Source organism: Trichosurus vulpecula, chromosome 8, assembly GCF_011100635.1.
Source record: "Trichosurus vulpecula isolate mTriVul1 chromosome 8, mTriVul1.pri, whole genome shotgun sequence".
NCBI lineage: Eukaryota > Metazoa > Chordata > Mammalia > Diprotodontia > Phalangeridae > Trichosurus > Trichosurus vulpecula.
Window position 1 is genome coordinate 159,906,388 of NC_050580.1, and position 22,992 is coordinate 159,929,379.

At 36.5% G+C, this 22,992-nt stretch overlaps 1 protein-coding gene across 1 annotated transcript in view; it reads left to right on the top strand.

Moving 5' to 3' along the window:
- ADAM10 (ADAM metallopeptidase domain 10) overlaps positions 1 to 22,992 on the top strand; it is a 171,114-nt gene that overhangs the window by 78,762 nt on the left and 69,360 nt on the right. Inside the window, exons 3-4 of the mRNA XM_036735307.1 lie at positions 342 to 460; positions 10,982 to 11,140. Of these exons, the coding sequence (XP_036591202.1) occupies positions 342 to 460; positions 10,982 to 11,140 (278 nt within the window). The remainder of the gene's footprint in view (positions 1 to 341; positions 461 to 10,981; positions 11,141 to 22,992) is intronic.

A 22,992-nucleotide genomic window follows, 5' to 3' on the forward strand; every position in this document is an offset into this window, starting at 1 on the left:
GGTTGAGAAATTGGGTCAGTTGGCTCAGTCAGGTATCACTGACCTAGGATAATTTGGTCAAATGTGATGTTGGAGTGAATTGGGGGAGGCAAGGCTTGCTTATGAGTAGGGCACAGTCAGTTTAGTTGTATATGATTCAGAAAGTTCCTGTATTCAAGTGCTAAGTAGAGCACATAAAATTTTGTCACCGTAAGATTTTATAATTTTCTTTTTGCATAAAGAATAGGTTTGTGCAGAGATTTAAGAGCAGATTTATATAACTCGGTCCATATTTTGCTAGTTTTTGTAACTGTTTGAAATTGGAATCTTCTTAATTTCAATTTTCCCCCCTCACTTTGCAGACATTTCAACTTACGAATGAAGAGAGATACATCCCTTTTCACTGATGACTTTAAAGTAGTAATGTCAGATCAAGTACTTGATTATGATACCTCTCATATTTACACTGGACACATTTATGGTAAGTTCAACATTCTTTCTCCACCCCACAGCGTCCCCCCCAAAAAAACCCCCAAATAATCAGGTAAATGAATAAACCATTTTTTTTTTAAAAAAACTTCATTTAGAAGGACAAAAATATTTCTGCAAATGTGAACAAAAGTATCAGAATAGAGATTTAAATTATATGTGAATGTTATCATCGTTTTAGACCTATATGTTCCTGTTATATTTCTTATGGAATCACTGTTTTAATGTTCCAGTTAGTCTGTAAAGTTTATTTCAGCCCCATACTTTTTAGTTTTAGATTATTTGCAATAGAAGGCTAGGAAGCTTATATAATTTTCTCTTATTTCATTGAACTAGTGCGTCTCTAAATTTTGTAGGCTAGAATTGGCAGTTAAATCTTTTTTAAAAGATTCAGTAGCATTTCACATATTTAGAGTTCATATCTGCTATACAGCTGAAAATCCAGAAATAGGTCAAAACAAAAGTTCTTTCATCAGCCAAAGCAGATGCTACAAAGGTTGTATGATACTGTCTCGAGACCTTATGCATAGTTGAGACTTCAGGAATATAATCATTGGCAGAATCAATTTTAGCAAACATTGTCATTGAGTAAATTTATTAATAGATTGGAGTGGAGCAGGGGTGGAATGCTACAAGAGCTAGACAAACTATAACAGCTATAACTGATTGCTTAACATTCATTTTCGGGTCTTATGTACCCTAATTGTCTTGTGGACATGGAGGGCATTGCTGTATGTTGTAATAATGAAGTTCCTGTAATGATGACCCAGAGTGATTAAACAGCGCTCATGTTTTGAATTCTGTATTTAGACTTGGGAGGAATTTCAATAAATTTTCAAGAGATTTTAAATTCAAAATGGTTGGATTTTTTTTTTGTTTTCCTTAACTTTTATGTTTAAAACATGGCTTTATTGTTTTGTTTTTTTTTTTTGAAAATTCACTTGTGTGGAATGTATTTCTCCGATTATTGCCTGACACTGCCAGATAAATGAGTTTGTTACTTTATTTACATTTTCTGACAAATAGCAGAACTATTTACTAAATTGAATGTTTGTTATATTCATTGAACAACTTATAATTTTGTCTAGGTAGATCTGTACCATGTAATGCCTTGTATGCCTCATTTTGGTGTAGAGATGGCCCAGGGCTCTTGAAGGATATGCCAGTGGAGCTCAAGCTCCAGCAGGTTCTAACCAGGTGGAAAAGCTTTGAGTACAGGCTGTCTGAGGACCATCTTAGTGAAGTTTGCAAGGCTCATCCATCACCAGCAGGTTGGCTACCATGTGATTAAGGCTTTTTTTTTTTTGCTGGCCACGGCAATTCATGAAACAGATAAAAATACAAAAATAGCCTTTAGTCTCTGTGCATCTTCCTCTTTCTATTTCTGAAGTCACCATGACAGTGGCAAAATAGAGGTGTGAGGGAGATACTCATGTAGTTTTTAGATTCCCCTACAAGTATATACTTATAACATTGGTCATTCAGGCAACTGATGAGCATTTGTTAAGCACCTACTAAGTGCTTGGATTAAGAGAAAAGCAGAATATCTCCTTCCCTCTGAAAACTTATATTCTAATGGAGGAATCAATATACACATTTACAGGTATGTACAGAATAGTTGCATAAATTAACTTTGAGAGGAAAGGCATTAACAACTGGGTGGAGTGGGGTAGGGGTAAGACTGTGTAGAAGGTAGTACTGGAACAGTCTTGAAGAAAATCAGGAACTCCAGGAGGTGGAAGTGAGGAGAGAATACTTTGTAGGCATTGAGGACAATGCTATCAGAAATGGGAGATAAACTATTGCATGTTGGAAATAGCAAGACAGAAATTTTGGCTGGATTATAAGTGATTGCCCTGAAGGTATGTAATGTGTAATAAGGTTAGAAAATAGTTTAGAGACAGTCTATAAAGGACTTGAAAAGCCAAAGAGTAGAGTTTACATTTTATCCTTGAGGTAATAAAGAGCCACTATGGCTCATTATAAATATCAGGGAAATCATCTGACTTGAGATATAATTAAACCTTTGGGAATTGATAAGGTCACCAAATGAGAAACTGTGGAGAAAAAAAGGGAAGAGAGTCCATGATGGATCAGTGGAGATTGAGAGTGGACAAGAAGAGAGACTAAGTGTCAGAAAAAACCCCATAAGGGATAGCAATGAGGAGACAGTGGTCAGCAGTGTATCAGGTACCATAGATAGTTCAAGAAAGATGATATTTTAGAAAAGATTTTGCAATTAAGAAATTGATAACTTTGGAGAGAAGTTTCATTTGATGAAAAAGCTATTTCGCAGAGGTTTTAGAAAAATAAAAGAAGAAAGGCATTTGAGAAATAGAGAGAGACACAGATAATAGCTTAAAAGATGATAAAGCCTAGCTAGAGTTTTTAAAAATCGAGATGTGTACCAGTTTGTAGGCTGGCAGAGATGGTAGCACTAGAGATCTAAGATAAATGAGAAAGGGGATATTATAGGGACCATTTGGCTGAAGGGGTATAGAAAATGGAATCCAAGGATATATGTAGAATGGATGGCAAAGAGAAGAGGTACCTCATTATTAGACTTTTGTGAAGGATGAGATGAGAAGAAAAGGGAGCTCAGAGAGAATGCCTCTCCTTTGTTAGTGAGATAAGGTGACAGTCTCAGGTAAGTTTGAGGGAGAGGATAGAGAGATATGGGAAGTTTGAGGGGGAGAAAAGATTTGGAATACCTTCTGTGGGGAATGGGATAGGAAATCAGGTAGAAGTAAAAATATTGCCTGGCTACAGTGAAAATGTGCTTGATTAGATCATGTAAATTTCATGAGTATAATAGCATGAAATAAGAGATGTGAGGGCAGAGTTGAACTGGTTAACGTAAAGGGCTTGTCATGTTTGGTAAGAGAATATATAGTGTAGCAAGAGCACAAGATTGGAAGTCGTAGTGAGAATGAAGAAATTTAGGAGAAGCAAAGTATTGATTTGATATCGAATAAGAGATGTTGATCACGTAAAGGCATGGACCATGGTAAGATCAAGGGGATTGGAGGAAATAGGCTTTGAGACTTGAGTAGTTAGCAGAAGTAGAAGTTGATCATTGAAAGAAGATTACGTTAGCCAACACACTGTTGGAACAACTAAACCTCACTATCATCGACATACCTCCCGTAAGTGAAACATATATGTGGAAATAGAGGCAGACTTGCCATGTGATGAACATGAAAGACAAGTTGATGGTCCTAGTTCTACTTTGATATGTCTCTTTAGATATTTTATGGAAGGGATGATGGAACCAAGGTGTTAGAGTTGAGGGAAGCACTCAGCTGAACTCTCCCAACATTCCCCTCCAAACAACTTTTATAATAATATCTCTAATTATGGAGCAGCAGAGCCAACAAAAGGTTAGGATGAGACATCCTTTTAGCCTAAGATAAATTAGGAGGGCAGAAGAAGAGATCTGTGACATGGAGGTGGGAGGTTGAGGCTGGCCAGGAGCCCATGTGTTGCAACCCTAGTGATGGGACCATGCAGTACTGACAAAAACAGCAGTGGCTTCGGGAGCTCTCAGTCCAGAAGATGTTAAGGGACTCAGGTGGCTAGAAAGAGATCACAGGGGACCACTGTGCTCCACTAGATGCAGGATCAAATGCTGTTTGGCACATTCATTGCCTATACCCACCTCTGGGTTACAATTCAAAGTCAGAGAGGAGTATTTTTGGTCATAAGGGAGCAGGGGCTTGAGGGACAGTATTACTTCCAGTCCCAAGGGAACATGGACCCAGAGAAGTAATATGATTGCAATCCCAAGGGATCAGGGCCTTCCTGGGTAAGGACAGACTGCAGACCAGAAGAGAGCCATGACCACACCTCTCCCTAGATCACACCACCTTGGAAGCACCAAAAACTTCCAGATCACCAGAACTCGTTCTGAAAACAGCAGTGAGAAAAAAAATGTGCCGCTGCCTCCCCCCACTCCAGGAATAGAGTCCAACTTTAATATAAAGTTCAAAGCTAAGAAATAGGCTGGAAAAATGAGCAAACAACAATTCAAAGAAAAACAAATTGGCCCTAAAAAACTACTGTGTGACAGGGAAGATCAAGACACAAATTCAGAAAACAATGATGTCAAAACAACTACAAAGCCTCAAAGGGGGAAAAATATGAATTGGACACAAGCCCAACAAGAATGCCTAGAAAAGCTAAAAAATCATTTTCAAAATCAAATAAGAATGGTAGAGAAAAAGTTGGGTAAAGAAATGAGAATGAGGGAGGAAAATTACGCTAAGACAACCCTAGATTGGGGGTGCAGCCAAGATGGTGGAGAAAAGGCAGATACTTGCCTGTGTTCTTCCAAATTCTTCTCCAAACAACTTTAAATAATGCCTAAAAACAAATTATGGAGTGGCAGAATCCACAGAAGGATGGGGTGAAACAGTTTTCTAGCCCAAAACAACTTGGTCAGCAAGAAAGGTCTATTGCATCAGGATGAGAGTGGAGTGCAGTTCATTGCAATTTGAACCAGCACAGGCCATGTGTAGCAGGCCTTGGGGGCAACTGAAGCAGTTGCAGTAGTGTTGGCTTCCAGACTTCTTAGCCCATAGACGATAAGGGGGATGGCCAACTGGTCAGAAGATTACAGGGGTCTCTTGTCTGGCACTGGGGGGCAGATTTGCAGTGCTGGGTGGTAGTCTCAGTCTGAGGACCACTAGCACACCAGAGCTTGTAGGTGCGGGGGAGCCAGGTCCAGAGTTCCGGAGCAGAAGAGAGTGCTTGCGATTGCTCACAGATCAGAGCACAGGCCAGGAGAGTCGTAAATCTACCTCTCCTTAAATCATATCATCTTGGAAAAACTGAAAACTTTCAGGTCCCCAGATTTAGCTCTGATCACAGCTGCACAAAAAAACCTGAACCTTCTGCCCCAGAAGCAGAATCCTACTGTAGCATAGAGTTAAAAGTTAAGAAATGGGCTATAAAAATGAGCAAACAACATTTTGTTAAGTCAAAACTGCTACATCCAAAGGCTCAAAGAAAAATATGAATTGGTCTCTGCCTCCAGTCCCCCTGTTCAAGTCCAGGCATGGCTCAAAAAGGATTATAAAAATCAACTTAGAGAGGTAGAGGAGAAATTGTTAAAAAGAAATGACAGTGATACAAGGAAATCATGAAAAGAGTCAGTGGAACTTAATAAAGGAGGCACAACAGTGTGTGAGTGTCTCTCCAACATTTGTCATTTTCCTTTTCTGTCATATTAGCCAGTCTGATGGGTGTAGGGTGGTATGTCAGAATTACTTTAATTTATACTTCTCTTACCAATAGTGATTTAGAGTGGTTTTTCATTTGGCTATTGATAACTTTGATTACTTCATCTGAAAACTGCCTTCTTATATCCCATTTGACTCAGTTCTCTCTATATTTAAGAATTGAGGTTTTTATTAAAGAAACTTGCTATAATTTTTTTCCAGTTATGATCATTGTGTATTTCCTTCCATTCTACCCCCTCCCCCCCAACCTGGTTTATCCTACTCTTTCTCTTCTTTTACCCTGCCCATCCTCAAAAGTGTTTTACGTCTAAAGAAACTCTGAGGTACCACCCCACAGCTATGCTAATATGACAGAAAAGGAAAATGACAAAGGGGATGTGGGAAAATCGAGATGCTAACGCACTATTGACGTGTTATCCTAATTCAGCCATTCTGTAGAGCAATTTGAAAGTGTGTCCAGAAGGGTATAAAACCGTGCCTCCCTTTGAACCAGCAGTGCCACTGCTAGGTACATATCCTAAAGACATCAAAGAGAAAAGAAAGCTACCTATAAGTACACCATATTTATAGCAGCTCTTTCAGTGCTGGCAAAGAATTGGAAATTGAGGGGATGCCCATCAGTTGAGGAATGGCTGAACAACTTGTAGCATGTGATTGTGATGGAATATTATTGTGCTATAAGAAATGATGATCAGGATGATCTCAGAAAAACCTGGAAAGATTTACATGAATGGATACAAAGTGAAATAAGCAGAATCAGGAGATCATTGTACACAGTAATAGCAATCTTATATGATGATAAACTATGGATGATTTAGCTATTCTCAACAATATAATGATCCAAGACAGTTCCGAAGGACCTATGATGAAAAATCCTATCCACCTCCAGAGAAAGAACTGGAGTCTGAATGTACATTGAAGCATACTTTTCTTTTTACCTTCTTTGTGCTTTTTTCACAATATGATTAATGTGGAAATATATTTTATAAGACTGCTTATGTATGATAACCTATATCAAATTGCTTGCCTTTTCAATGTGGGGGTGGGGAGGGGAGAGAGGATGGGAGAGAATTGGTGGAACTCAAAATTTTATAAAAACCAATGTTTAAAATTGTGTTTCATGTAATGGGGGAAAATAAAAAATTAAAAAAACAACAACTTGGTAAAAGAGGCATAAAAAATACTGAAGAATATAACACTTTAAAAAATAGAATTGGCCATTTGGTAAAAGAGGTACCAAACTTTATTGATGAAAATAACTCCTTTAAAAAACAGAATTGGCCAAATGGAAAAAGGACTCTGAAGAAATAATTCCTTGAAAAATTGGTGGAGAGAGGATTCTGGGAAGATGGCAGAGTAGGTCAGAAATTTCCAAGCTCTCAAGATTTTCCCCCACAAAAGAGTTAAAATAGCACCTTAGGGCAAACAAAGTGTGGGTGAAGACAAGAATAGGGGCACAACCAGGATCTTCTTGGGACAATTTGAGAAAATCTGGAGAAAAATCCCAGGACCACATTTGGTCCCTGCTAGGAGTAAACATCTCCAGGCTAGGATCCGTGTTAACAACAAGCCCTGGGGTTAGTTGGTTTGAGAGGCTGCCTTTGCCCCAGCCACAGGAACTTTTTACCCCTGGATAGTCAGGGGAGTTGGGTGTTTGAACCCAGGAAGATTGAAGGAACCTCTGCTGATGAGGAATGCCAGACTCAGCTGTGCTGAGAAGAGTGGTGGTGATGAGAAGGAACCAGCACTGGCCTGGTGAGTGCAGAAGCAGTGGGGCAGAAATCCCCTGGCTGTGGGCACTTACAGGAGGTTGGAAGTTTGGCTTTGGTTCTAGGCTAGAGGGGAGAACTGAAGATCTGGGGCAACAGTCACCATTTCCTGTACCCCAGGGATAGAGGTGATTACAAAAATCAAGCTATTACCACAAAAATGCACGGGCAAAGGAGAAAGAATCCGATCATAGAAACCTGTTATGGGAATAGAGATCACTGGGGTTCATCTTCAGAGGAGGATATTGAAGTAAAGAAACTCCCAAAGAGTAACATCAACTGGTCACCTGCCCAAAAAGTATTTATGGAAGATCTTAAAAAAAGACTTTAAAAATCAAATGACAGGGAGGAAAAAGTAAAAAAAAAAAAATCCAAGAAAAACATGGAAAGTCAACCAATTAGAAAAGGAGATCCAGAATCTCAAGGAGGAAAATGACACCTTGAAAATTAGAATTGGGCAAAGTGAAGCCAGTGAAATTATAAGAGATCAAGAAATAATAAAACAAAATATGAATAATGAAAAAATAGAAGAGAAAGTAAAACATCTTATAAGAAAAACAACAGATTGAAAGAATAGATCAAGAAGAGAAAATATAAAAATAATCAGAGTAACTGAAAGTTATGATCAGTAATACAAGAAATAATGAAAGAAAATTGTCCTGAAGCATTAGAACAAGGCAGGGAAATAGAAATAGAAACAGTCCATCAAACACTAGTTAAAAGAGACCTTATGAGGAAAACTCATAGGAATATCATAGTCAAGTCCTAAAACCTCTAGCTCAAGGACAAAATATTAAAAGGATCAAGATTAAAATAATTTAAATACGATAGCGCCACAATTAGAATTACACAAGACCTAGCAGCAGAGACATTGAAGGACCACAGGTCTTGGAACACAATATATCGAAGAGCAAAAGACCTGGGGCTTTGTCTAAAAATATCATACCCTGAAAATTTAAGTATTATCTTGAATGAAAAAAATGGACATTTGATAAACTTTGACTTTCAAGACTTTGTTAAAAAAAAATCCTGAACTTAATAGAAGATTTGACATACAAGAACCAAGAGAAACATATGTGGTACATACCAAAGACTGACTACAAGGAATTCGTAAGGATAGACTGTTAACCTTTTATATATTAAAATGTAAAATGTATGTCTAAGATTCTTATTAATAACTGGCAAGCTCATAAGAAAGAGGGGGTAAAACTGACTATGAAATGAATTTTAAAAGGTAAAACCATTTAGAAACAGCTAAAAAGAATAACTATTTTATATAAAAGAGATCCAAGACGATGAAAGGATACAGAGGGATTAGATGGGGGGGGGAGGGCTGGTAGTTCTGGTAATGTACTTTCATTGAGAATGGGTTTAAGAGGGAACAATACATATGTGTTTAGAAGAGTATAAAAAGTCTTCTAAATTTATAAGAAATAAATTGGTAGGGGTATAGAGAGGGAGCAGAGGACAAGGGATGAATTTTTAGAAGGGAGAATGAGGGAATAGGTAAAAGGGGAGTATAGAAGGGTGTTTAGATTTTTGTGATTGGGAGGATAGGGGAGGGATCCTTGGAGGGGGGTAGGCAAATAATAGGAGGGCAAGGTAGTCTGGTAGAAGTAGAGGAATCAGGAGGAATAGGAAACGAGATATGCACAAATATAAAAACAGATCAGGAGTAGAGTATATTTGGGAAAGTATATGTCTATATATGTATGTATATATATGCATATCTGTCTGTATATATCTATAGTTACAGAGAAACATACCTAAACTTTATTGTAGCTGTTGGAGGTGGGGGAGGGGGGAGGGAAAAAAGAACAAAGTAAAAAAGTACACAGCAGAGAACAAAAGAAAACTCACAAGGAAACAAAGAAAGGATGGACAGTTCTCAACACAACATATCATATATTATTTATCAAATAGACTTTCTTGAAATGAAAGTCTGTTGTTACATATTTTGAATCCTTCGTTACGTTCTGCTGTGTATATGACATGCTTTTTTTACTTTCTTACTTTGTATTTAAGTTTCATATTTAAGTTTGTGATATGTTCATGTTTTATTCTTTTTCTCTGTTCTGTGTTTGTGTTCTGGCCTTTGGGTCTAAAATAAAATAAAATTCAATAAATAAAATTGGGTAAGTGGAAATTAATGGTTCCACAAGACACCTAGAAATGATAGTTGTCCTTCTATCTCAAAGACGATCAAAATGACATCACTATGTTGGAGGCAAGCTACTGTGTATGCGAGTGTGGCTGATCATCCCAGTATGAACTTGGAAGTCTCTACCACAGATTGGGCACAAATAGTCCATATGAACCTAGAACCTAGTTCATATGAACCAATAAACAATAAAATAAAGTCAAAACAATACAAAAAAGAAAATATGAAATATATTATTGGAAAAAACAACTGACCTAGATTTTAGATTGAATTAGTGGACTATGAAACCTGTGGTCAAAGAAAGAGCCTAGACATCATGTTTCAAGAAATTATCAAGGAAAACTACTTTGATATCCTAGAACCAGAAGGTTAAATAAAAATTCAGTTTGCCCATTTCTTGCCTCTTGCTTTCATTCATGTATCAAGAACTTACTTTATTAATAACAATAAAGAGGATAACAGAATAAATTTAAATTATGAGTAGCATGTATATTTTAGTGTAGGAGAACAAATGGATTGGTTAGAGTTATAACAACAAAGTTCAACCCCCAAATCAAATAGCTGAAAGAATACAAATGCTGTAATTTTCCTAAGAAACGCCTTTCTCTACTCCCACTCATGGATTTTTGGATTGGATTTAGGCTATTACTTGCTATCTTTTGTTCATAGGTACTTAAGAAATACTTTGATAACAATACACCAAAGAAATGCTTTGATAACCATACACTCTGTGCCATAAGCAATTCTTAAGTATTAGGAATAAAGATGCATAAAATTAAGATAAAAACTTTAGAATTCTTAAATTATATTTTAGAAAGATATTTTCCAACTCTATAAAGGAGATAACAATTTAGTTCAATGAACATTCAACATCCATAATATGGAAGAAAATATAGAAAAATTCAAAGAATCCATCAATCTAATGTGGTGAAATGAGAACTCCCAAGAATATCATAGCCAAATTCCATAGCTTCAGTCTAAAGAGAAGCTACTGAACAGTACATTGGTATCACTGAACTATTGAAAGAATGGGTGGAAGGCCTTCATGGCAATGGACGGATCCTTTTTAGAGCATTTGTGGGAGAATGTGGATAATTGAACAGGATGCAGTTTAGAAGGATTGCAATCTGAGTTATTGGAGGGAATATCCATATCAGTGAAATCGTAGTTCTTTAAAATTCTTAAATAAAATATGTAATGACATGTACCATAAATTTTGTTTTACATTATGTATTGTCAGTTAAGGTACCAAGAATTATGCTGTGATGATTTGTTTTTAGGTAAGTTTAAGAGCAAAGACTATCTTGATGAGAAAATAGTTTAGTATGGTTTTTCTTTAATAGGTGAAGAAGGAACCTTAAGTCATGGGTCAGTTATTGATGGAAGATTTGAAGGATTCATCCAGACTCGTGGTGGCACATTTTATGTTGAACCAGCAGAGAGATATATCAAGGACCGAACTCTGCCATTTCACTCTGTCATTTATCATGAAGATGATATCAGTAAGTACTTTCTTACTATCAACTAACCTTAAGAAGAAATATTTTTCCCAGAATACAAAAAACCGGGCTGTAGTTATGGAGACTTTTTAGGCAAATACAGTGTAAGCTCTTTTTTCTTTCTAAAGCTATTTATTAATCAAAATAGTTATTTTGAAGTCAATTTGAAGTAAAAAAAAAAATGAGATTTTTTTTATGTCAGTTTCTACCACACATATTTTACTGATGTGGCTATAAGAAATTCACTTTGAACTAAGAATTCTTGTATTACAGATTAGTTTTTATAAGTTTACATCAGTTTAACAATCAGTCATTTTACAATGTGTTGTTTCATATGCATGCTGTACTGATAGATCACTATTACCATTTTATAAACAAAATATTGCATATGTAACTGTTAGTTCTTTGCACATGTTAAATATTTGTTGAGTTGAAATAAATTATTTTCTTTTGAAGCGTAATTTTCAAGATTTCCTCTCTCTAATCTGAAGTTCCTCTGAACTCTCATAGTACTCTATAATTTGAAAGATCTGGGTTTGAATCCTGACTCTGGCGCTTAATATTTTTGTGATGTTGGGCAAATTACTTAATATCTCTGGGCCTCAGTTTCTTTCCTCATTTATAAAATGAGGGAATTGAATTAGAAGGCGTTAGAGATCGCTTCTATGTCTAAATCTGCAATCTCTTATTGTCCTGTCAGTGCAGAATTTAAGATAGGCATGTTTTTGTGCATATCTTATTTCTTCTAGATTTTATATGAAAAAAGAAAATGTGACTCACTAATCTTTTTACCTACCACATTCTGGAGCACAGTGCCTTGCATGAGTAACTATTTGTTGAATCAGTCTTTTAAAATAAATATTAGTCATTTTTGTAATTTCTAAATACCGCTAGTATTTCTTTTAACCCCTTGAAGTAGTGTTGTGCTCCCTATTTGATCAAGCTCCAAATGACCTGACAAGTCATTTCAAATGGAGCACGTTTAAATGTTTGATCGGAAAAGAAAGAAATTTCCCCCCTATTTTTCAATATTTGTATCCTAAATTTAATAACTTTCAATAAAAATATTCAAATAAAGTAACACATAAAACACATTATTTGATTTTTTTTAAAAAATATGTTTTTAGCTGTATTGAAGTAGCTCTAATGGCTCATTTAATTTCTGTATCCCCTTCCAATCTCTTTAAAGTCTTGTGTTTATATTTTTTTATGATTTTGGATTTTTAAAGCATAATAGTCAGTGTATACTAATTATTTCTTTGGCACAACCTCATTTTCAACCAGTCAATCAATAAACATTTATTAAGCACTTGATGTGTACTGGGCACTGTGCTAAGAGCTGTATTGTTATTTTTGGTGTTTTGTATTACTTATTGTATAGTAATATTTCATTACCTTCAAATACCACTTTGTTTGGCTATTATCATTTGTTTAATACATTAGCAATTTCCTTTTTTTTGTAGTTTTTTTGTAGGCTAAGTCCTGTCCAACTTCTCTTAACCTCTCTCCCACCCCCAAGACCCCTTCCCCAATTAGTCACCAAGCATTTATTACATGCCTGCTATGTGCTAGACACTTTACTAGGTACTTTGGGTGTAAATAGAGTGAATGAAATCTGCTGTCAAGGAATTTTTATTGTAGTAGTGGAGACAACATATACATATCTAAGTATATACAAAATAAGTACAAGGTAATTAGGGAGGGAGGGCTCTAGCAGTTGGAGAATCAGGAAAACTTTGTGCAGAAAGTGGTGTTTGAGCTGCATCTTGAAAGAGAGGGATTTCCTGATGCCAGAGATGAGAAGGGAGAACATTTTTGGCGTGAGGGACTGCCAGGACAAAAGCACAGAGACTAGAGATGATGTATTTCGTATGAGGTACAGAGAAAGGCTAGTTTGATTGAATTGTTAAGTACAGGAAAGGGTAGAAATACCCTATGAGACTGGAAAGATAGATTGGGCCTAGGTTGTGAATGAGTTTAAAAACCAAATAGAAATTTATATTTTATTCTATCCTTGTGTTTTCTGTCTAGTGTTTCATATACACTATTATTAATGAGTTCAGAATACTTTTTCTAATTTTAAAGTACTGAATGGTATGGTTTAGGTAGAAACTAAGAAGGTGGAAAAAAACATTGACCAAAGCAAATCGTTAGTTCATTAGCTATGGAAATGTTCATGATGACAACTTCTTACTCTACATGTGTAGACAAATATAAACTATACAACAGAGTTATTTTGCCATGAACTTTATGGGGAATAGTGAAAGTATGATGGATATAAGAATTTTTTGGCTTTAATGCCATTTTACTCTAAAGAGGACTAAATAATCTTAGAATTACAATTTTATATTTTAGTCAAATGGCTACCAACTCTATTCTTAGATAGTGTATGATTACCAATTATGGAATTGCTGAAGTCTAAAGAATTAAAAATAAAGGTCACAGCAGTAGTGACTTCTCATAAAGATAGCAGTGTTTTTTGTATTGTGGTTTTTCTTATATTCCATTCTCTCTCCAACCTCCTACACCTGGAATTTGCTAAATATGTCACATTCAATGTTTTTTTTTTTCTTTTCCAAATTTCTTGGATATTTTGCAATATTTTTCACAATATTTAACTTTTTCCACCTGTATATATTTTTCTTTGATTAAGCAGAGAATGTTTTGTTTTGTTTTTTGGTGGTCCCTGATCTTTTCTTTTTAAATTGTTGGAACTCCAGTGACCCTATTAACTATTTCTGGGAAATTTTTATTTTGTTAAACTTGTAGTAAAGGTATAGCTTCTTGAAATTGACTCCAGGGGCTTTCAGAACTTCTAAACAATTTCAAGAAGCTATACCTTGGTCATCTGTGCACTTAAGCAAAAATAATTGGCAGCTCTGTGGATGATGGACTGGATAGAGGGGACTTCAGTTAGGGAGACCGATTAGGAGGTAGGCTGTTTGAGTAATCTTAAGTGTGAAGTGATGAGGGCCTGAAATAAGGTGGTAGTTTTGTGAATCTCCTTGACAATTTGATTGCTATAGCATTTAAAAGGGAAGCTAGATCTTATAGTGGATAGAGTGCTGGGCCTGAAGCCAGGAAGACTCATCCTCTTGAGTTCACATCTGCCCCAAATGCTTATTAGCTCTGTGACCCTGGGCAAGTCCCTTAACCCTGTTTGCCTCACTTTCCTCATCTGTGAAATGAGCTGGAGAAGGAAATGGCAAACCACTTTAATATCTTTGCCAAGAATACATTAAATGGGGTCAAAAGAATTGAACATACTGAAATGAACAAAATAGCATTTAAAAGTATAAATGATTTTTGGTAATATTGTCATTTTTTTTAATCATATTGTCATGGCCACGAACACTAAGTATTCCTCCAGCTATTTAAGTTTTTTATTTCTTTAAGGAGTGCTTTGTAATTGATTCTATACAAATCTTTTATATGCTTTGATAGATTGATCTTCTGGTATTTTATGCATTTGGTAGTTTTTTGTAACGGAATTTCCTTTTCTATTATTACTTCTTGGATTTTGTTATTATAATAGAAATGCAATTGACTTTTTAAATTTTAGTTTTATTTTTGGTTCTATATTCCTTCCCTCTTGCCCCCTCCCCCACCCATTGAAAAGGCAAGAAATACTATCTGCAAGAAAATGAAAAAACAAAAAAACAACCTCAGTCTATAGTCTGAGTCCATTAATTCCCGATATGGAGGTAGATATCATCACATATCATGAGTTTTTTGGAATTATGGGAAATAAATGTATTGATTAGAGTTGTTAAGTCTTTCGCAGTTAATCTTCCTTATGATGTTTATGGTATCGTACAGATTATTTGCCTCGATTGCTTACTTCACTTTTTATCAGTTCATATAATTCTTCCAGGTTTTTCCAGAAATCATTCCCTTAATCATTTTTTATAGCACAAAAGTATTCCATTGCATTCGTATACTGTGACTTGTTCAACTGTTCCCCAGTTGGTCAGTATTTCCATAGTTTCATTTCTTTGTTACCACAAAATGAGCTACTATAAATAACTTTTTGCACACGAGTTCCTTTTCATCTGTCTCTTTGGTGTATAGACGTAATAGCAGTATTTCTGAACCAAAAGGCATGCACAATTTTATACACCTTCAGGCATAGTTCCAAATTGTTCTCTATAATGGTTGGACTAGTCCATAATTCCACTAACAATTCCTAACCCAGGAAGCCACTGAAACGAGAGACAAACTGTGAGAGATGGACACAACCATATCTGTTGAATCGAATTGCTAGGACCAAATGCTGGTGTAGTGGCTTTCAACTCAATATCTATCTGCCTGTGGCATCTGTGTATTTGCTATATACTTATGTAGCATTTTACTTGATATTACCTTACTGGGTCCTAAATAAACTAATATTTAAGACACACTGTGTATAATTAGATTCCTGATTAGTGAGAGGCATCTTGGCATAGTAGGAAATTGGACTTAAAGTTAATAAGACAAGAGTTGAGGTCCTTCCTTAGACAATTAATAGCACTTGCAACCTTATCTTCCTCTAATGTAAAGTGGGGATAATAATAGTATCTGCCTCCAACGGTTGTGGTGAGTGTAAAATGAGATAATGTATTCAAATGCTTAAAGCCCTATATAAATCTTAGTTGCTATTAGTATTAATATAATAACAATAATAGTAAAATAGTTGACTCCCAAGATGAACATATGACCTAGGATGAATTTCTTGGAGAAATTCATGACCATGACCTTGTTTTTTAGAGTTCATAACATGCAAGCTATCTCTACCCAGATGGGTCTATAAATGAATTCACAAGCCAGCTAAGCAAAGTGGAATCCTGTTGAGGGTCCTTGATTGTTTCTCTTAACTACAGTGCTTTGGGCAGCAGAACTTCAATCTTGATCTAATTGAGTGTCTGAATTGTGATTAATGTTTCCCATTAGTAGCTGATGTCATTGTATTTATTATTTACAAATTCTTTTCTAGCAGTACAGTTAACATAAAAACTAGAAAATTTAGTAGAATGAGGAGCTATAAGAAAGGGAGTGGATATGAGACCAGTCTTTGTTTTAATTAGGCTGAACATTCTACACCCATGACTCATTCTTTATGAAAGAATATGCTGTTTGGCCTTTTCAGGGAAACTACAAGGCATGGAATGATTTAGCATCTCAATGAGGTCTTATTCATTAATTAAACAAAAGCCTTTTTTGTAAAGAAGAATTATATTGTCAGTGTTTTGGAGGGAAAATATCATTGTCCTTTTTACAGCGAATATTGTAGCCAGTGAAAATGAACTCTTTAGTGAATTCGAAAGTATATATTGGAAAATTTTGTTATTTATGAGCAGTTTTCCTATTCAAGAAATTTTATATCAAGTGACATAGTTTGGCAAATATAAATGTGTTGATATTTGGATTTATCTTGGAAATTTCTTTCTACAGTTAATGTCAGACTTTCAGAATAAATCTCAGCCTTTGATAAGAATGTGATAAATCAGGAAATACAAAATTTAAATGATCAACATTGCATGAATTTCTTATGAACTGTTTTTCGTCATGCACATATACTGTAATATGTTGTACATTTTGGGGAACATTTAAATATGTCATGATGTCTCTTTATCTTAGTGGAAAAGAAAGCCTCAATTTTTTTTTCCAAGTGAAGAAAAGAGTGGAGTTTTAAAATCATCTTGGAATCTGAAATAGTAAATAAGAATTATTTTACATTCTTTTTTTTTTTTGGCATGTAGATGGTATGGTTTAGTGTTAAGTTTCTCATCCCTCTCCCCTCCCCCTTTTCTCCTCACCTTCCTGGGAGTAATGCTCTTTATTATTTACTATTATTTGATACAATTGAACAATGAGTTTTTTAAGTTCATTTTGTGTAATGTTTTCTTAGCCATTGCCATTTAGAATAACATCTGTGGTTGTATATTATAACCAAACTGCTGTGACATGGTGTTGTGAATTGTTTAATCATGAACATTCCCAAGGAGTTAACTACTGTTTTGTTTAACATCATGTTTTTCTGTAACTACTTTAGCATGAGGGAGGATATGTCATTATCCTTTTTAAAAAATTTTAATAATTTTTTTTGTTACATTTTAAGTTCCAAGCGGTCTCACTTCCTCCCCACCCCAAACTAAAGAAGACCACCATTTCACACACACTCATGCACACACGCACTGGTATTGCTAGATCAAAGAGTATGCATAGTTTTATAACAATTTGGGCATAATTCCAGACTGCTCTCCAAAATGGTTGGATCAGTTCACATTTCCACCAACAGTGTATTAGTGTCTCAGTTTTTCCACAACCCCCTGTAACATTTGTCATTTTCCCTTTCTGTCATTTTAGCCAATCTGATAAATGTCGATGGTACCTCAGAGTTGTTTTACTGTGCATTTCTCTAATCGGTAATGATTCAGAGTGTTTTTATTTGACTATAGATAGCTTTTATTTCTTCATTAAAAACAAAAAACAACAACAACCTGCCTGTTCATATTCTTTGGCCATTTATCAATTGGGGAATGACTCATATTCTTAAGCTTTGACAGTTCTCTATATATTTGAGATATAAGACCTTCATCTGAGAAATTTTCTATACAACTCCCCCCACCCCCAATTTTCTGCTTTTCTTTCTTTTTTTATTTTCTGGGGTTTTTACTCATTTTCGTCCTAAATAAATTTTTTTTAAATTAAGATATTTTAAATTTTAGTTTACAACACTCAGTTCTGCATGATTTTGAGTTCCAGTTTTTCTTCCCCCCTCTCCCCCAAGACAGCAAGGAGTCTGATATATCTTTATCTACATATAACTTCACATTCAAATTATTTACGTAATGGTCAAGTTGTAAAGAAGAATTATGACCAATGGAATGAATCATGAGGAAGAAGAAACAAAAACAAAAAAACAAAAACAAAAGAGAAAAAAAAACAAAAGAAAAAAAGAAAGGAGAGCAAATCTGCTCTCAATCAATCTGCATTCAGACTCCATAGTTCTTTCTCCTGATGTAGATAGCTCTCTCCATCATGAGTCCTTTGGAGTTGTCTTTTATTGCTGAGAAGAGCCAAGTCTGTCAAGGTTCATCATCACAGAATCAATGTATCTGTGGTTGTGTATAATGTTCTCTGCTCACTCAGCATTGTATCAGGTAGGTTTTTCCACGTTATTATGAAGTCCGTATCGTCCCTATTTCTTATATCACAATAGTATTCCATTACCTTCATATACCACAACTTGTTCAGCTATTCCCCAATTGATGGGCATCCCCTTGATTTCCAATTCTTTGCTACCACAAAAAGGGCTGCTATGAGTATTTTTGTACATATGGGTCCCTTTCCCACTTGTGTGATCTCTTTGGGATACAGCCCTAGAAGTGGTATTGCTGGGTCAAAGGGTATGCACATTTTTATAGTCGCTTGGGCATAGTTCCAAATGGCTCTCCAGAATGGCTGCATCAGTTCACAACTCCACCAGCAATGTAACAGTGTTCCAATTTTCCCACATTCTCTCTAGCATTTATTGTTTTCCAGTTTTGTCATGTTAGCCAATCTGACAGGAGAGATGCAGTACCTAAGAGTTGTTTTGATTTGCATTTCTCTGATCAGTAGTGATTTAGAGCATTTTTTCATATGCCTATAGATAGCTTTAATTTCTTCCTCTGAAAACTGCCTGTTCATATTCTTTGACCATTTCTCAATTGGGGAATGGCTTGTATTCCTATAAATTTGGCTCAGTTCCCTGTATGTTTTAGAGATGAGGCCTTTATCAGAGATACTAGTCGTAAAGATTTTCTCCCAGTTTTCTGCTTCCCTCCTAATCTTTGCTGCATTGGCTTTGTTTATACAAAAACTTTTCAATTTCATGTAATCAAAATTATCTGTTTTGCATTTTGTAATGCTCTCTATCGCTTGTTGGGTCATAAATTCTTTCCTTTGTTTTTCCTGAGGTCGTGTTCTCTGGTTTTATTCAGTGGAGGGATGAGAGCTGTTTTACATGGCTGTCACAGCCCCCTCAAGTTCAAGAAGGCAAGTTTCAAACCTTTAGACTGTGGGCTGGAGGCTTCTGGGGTATGCTCCTGCAGCCGCCCGCTCTGTGCTAGTGTCTCTTATAGCTCTGACAGACTCCCATCCTGGGCTGAGAGGCCTGGGGCTCGATTGTGGCCATAGCCGGTACTTCTGCCCTTGGCCAGCGACCTCCTAGATGCGTGAGCTGGCTGGATTCCTCTGCTGCTCCCGGTTGGTTTGGTCTGGTACCCTGCGTGCCTGGCGCTCCTACCGCTTTCCCTCTACTTGTGGCTTCTGATTCTCTCAAATCTGCTCAAAATTCCTTTTTTTAGACGTATCTGACAGAATTTGTGAGAGAGCTCCAGTAATGCCTTGCTTTCACAGTGACCTCTTGGCTCCGCCCCCCTCTGCTTTTCTTTTAATATTGGCAACATTTTATTTATGCAAAATCTTTTTAATTTAATATAATCAAAATTATCCATTTTACATCCCAAAATGCTTTCTTTCTCTCATTTATTCACAAATTCTTCTGTACACAAGTCTGTTAGGTAAAGTCTTCCATGTTCTTCTTATTTACTTACATCTCACTTTATGTCATTGCATTTTGGCTTTATATTGGTAAATGATGTGTGATACTGGCCTACACTTAGTTTTTGCCAGATTGCTTTCCAGTTTTCCTAACAATTCTTTACCAAATAGTGAATTCTTATCCCCAAAGCTTAAATCTTTACATTTGTCAAATACGAGGTTTCTATAATCATTTACTACAATGTATCATATCTCTGTTCTACTGATCCACCTTTGTATTTCTTAGCCACTACTAGATACTTTTAATAATTACTTCCTTATAGTATAGGTTAAGATCTTGTACTGCTAGACCTCTTTCCTTTGTTTTTTCTTTAGTTCGTTTGATTTTCTTAACCTTTTGTTCATTCAAATGAATATCATATTTTTTCCTAGCTCACTGAAATAATGTTTTGGTAATTTTTTTTAATTCCATACTATATTATTTAAAATTTGTTAGTTCTCAGCATTTTGAGTTACAAATTTTCTCCCCATTTTTACCCTCCCCCCGCTCCAAGATGGCATATATTCCAATTGCCCTATTCCCCTGTCAGCCCTCCCTATATCACCCCACTCCCCCTCCTCCCCCATCCCTTTTGCCCTTACTTTCTTGTAGGGCAAGATAGATTTCTATGCCCCATTGCCTGTATATCTTCTTTTAAAACTTTGAATTTCAAATTCGCTGCCCACTCACCCTCCCTAAGAGGGCAAGCAATTCAAAATAGGCCACACGTATCATTATGCAAAACACTCCCATAAATAGTCATGTTGTGAAAGACTATATTTCCCTCCATCCTATACTGACCCCCTTTATTCAGTTTTCTCCCTTGACCCTGTCCCTTTTCAAAAGTGTTTGCTTTTGATCACTTCTTCCCCCTATCTGCTCTCCCTTCTATTGTCCCCCTTTCTTATCCCCTTCCCCTACTTTCCTGTGAGGTAAGATACCCAATTGAGTGTGTATGTTATTTCCTCCTCAAGTCAAATCCTATGAGAGCAAGATTAACTCATTCCCCCTCACCTGCCCCCTCTTCCCTTCCAACAAAACTGCTTTTTCTTGCCACTTTTATGTGAGATAATTTACCCCATTCTATCTCTCCCTTTCTCCCTGTCTCAATATATTCCTCTCTCATCCCTTAATTTGTTTTTATTTTTTTAGATATCATCCCTTCATAGTCAACTCACCCTGTGCCCTCTGTCCATATATATGTATATTCCCTTCAACTACCCTGATACTGAGAAAGGTCTCATGAATTACACACATCATCTTTCCATGTAGGAATGTAAACGAAACAGTTCAACTTTAGTAAGTCCCTTATGATTTCTCTTTCTTGTTTACCTTTTCATGCTTCTCTTGATTCTTGCGTTTGAAAGTCAAAATTTCTATTCAGCTCTGGTCTTTTCACTCAGAAAGCTTGAATGTCTTCTGTTTTATTGAAAGTCCATGTTTTGCCTTGGAGCATTATACTCAGTTTTGCTGGGCAGGTGATTCTTGGTTTCCATCCCAACTCCTTTGACCTCCGGAAATATATTCCAAGCCCTTCGATCCCTTAATGTGGAAGTTGCTAGATCTTGTGTTATCCTGATTGTGTTTTCACAGTACTTAAATTGTTTCTTTCTGGCTGCTTGCAGTATTTTCTCCTTGACCTAGGAACTCTGGAATTTGGTGACAACATTCCTAGGAGTTTTCTTTTGGGAATCCTTTCAAGATAGATGGGTGGATTCTTTCAGTTTCTTTTGAATATCAGGGCAATTTTCCTTCATAATTTCTTGAAAGATGATGTTTAGGTCCTTTTTTTGATCATGGCTTTCAGGTAGTCCAGTAATTTTTAAATTATCTCTCTTGGATCTATTCTGTAGGTCAGTGGTTTTTCCAGTTTTGCATTGTCTTCCATTTTTTTCGTTCCTTTGATTCTGTTCTATAATATCTTGATTCTCATAAAGTCACTAGCTTCCCCTTGCTCCAATCTAATTTTTAAGGTAGTATTTTCTTCAGTGGTCTTTTGGACCTCCTTTTCCATTTGGCTAATTCTTCCTTTCAAGGTATTTTTCTCCTCATTGGCTTTTTGGGGCTCTTTTGCCATTTGAGTTAGTCTATTTTTTAAGGTGTTATTTTCTTCAGTATTTTTTTGGGTCTGCTTTAGTCATTGACTTGTTTTTTATGATTTTCTTGCATCACCCTCATTTCTCTTCCCAATTTTTTTCTACCTCTCTTACTTGCTTTTCCAAATGCTTTTTGAGCTCTTTGATGGCCTGAGACCAATTCATATTTTTCTTGGAGGCTTTTGATATAGATTCTTTCACTTTGTTGACTTCTTCTGGGTGTATGTTTTGGTCTTTTTTGTCAACAAAGAAAGATTCCAAAGTCTGAATCTAAATCTGAGTCTCTTTTTGTTGCCTGTTCATGTTCTCAGCCATCTACTTGACCCTTGAGTTTTTTTGTCAGGGTATTACTGCTTGTAAAGCAGAGAGTACTTTGTCCCAAGCTTAAGGGGCTGTGCTGCTGTTTTCAGAGCTAATTCTACACAGCAAACTCTGCCACACCAGCGCTCCTCCTCCCCCAAGAACTGCCAATCTGGACCACAACCCAGATCCAAGTAGGCTCTGCACTCCTGCTCGGAATCGCAGCTAATTTCCTCCCACAGGGTGGGCCTGGGGCTGGAAGCATCTGCAGCTAGAGCTCTGGAAGCAGCTCCAGAGCTACACCACTTCCGCACCCCTGGACTAGGGCCCACCCCACATGCCTTTCACTCTTGCAGTTTTTCCACTGACCTTCTCTGTTGTCTTCAGCGTTTGTGGGTTGAGAAGTTGGGTAACTTCCACAGCTCAATGATTTAGGGCCCTACCACCTGTTTCGTCTTGCTCCCCGTCTGGTTGGTTTTGGCACGGCCCATGCTGGGCTGTACTTTGCTCCGATTCCAGCTCTGTGCGACAGAGCCTTACTAGTGTCCATCCAGGCTTTCCTTAGCTGGAGCCCTGCTTCCTCCCGCTATTTTGTCAGTTCTGCAGCTCTGGAATTTGTTCAGAGCCATTTTTTACAGGTGTTTGAAAGGACCTGGGGCAGAGCCCAAGCAAGGCCCTCCTTTCCAGCTGCCATCTTGGCTCTGCCCCTGTTTTAATTGGGATGGCAATGAATAAGTAGATTACTTTAGAATTGTTATTTTTGTCATATTGGCTTTTCCCACTCATGAACAATTAATTTTTCTCCAGTTTTTTAAATCTGACTTCATAATAAAAGGTTTTGTAATTGTGTTTATGTAGTTCCTGAGTTTGTCTTGGCAGGTATACTCCCAGGT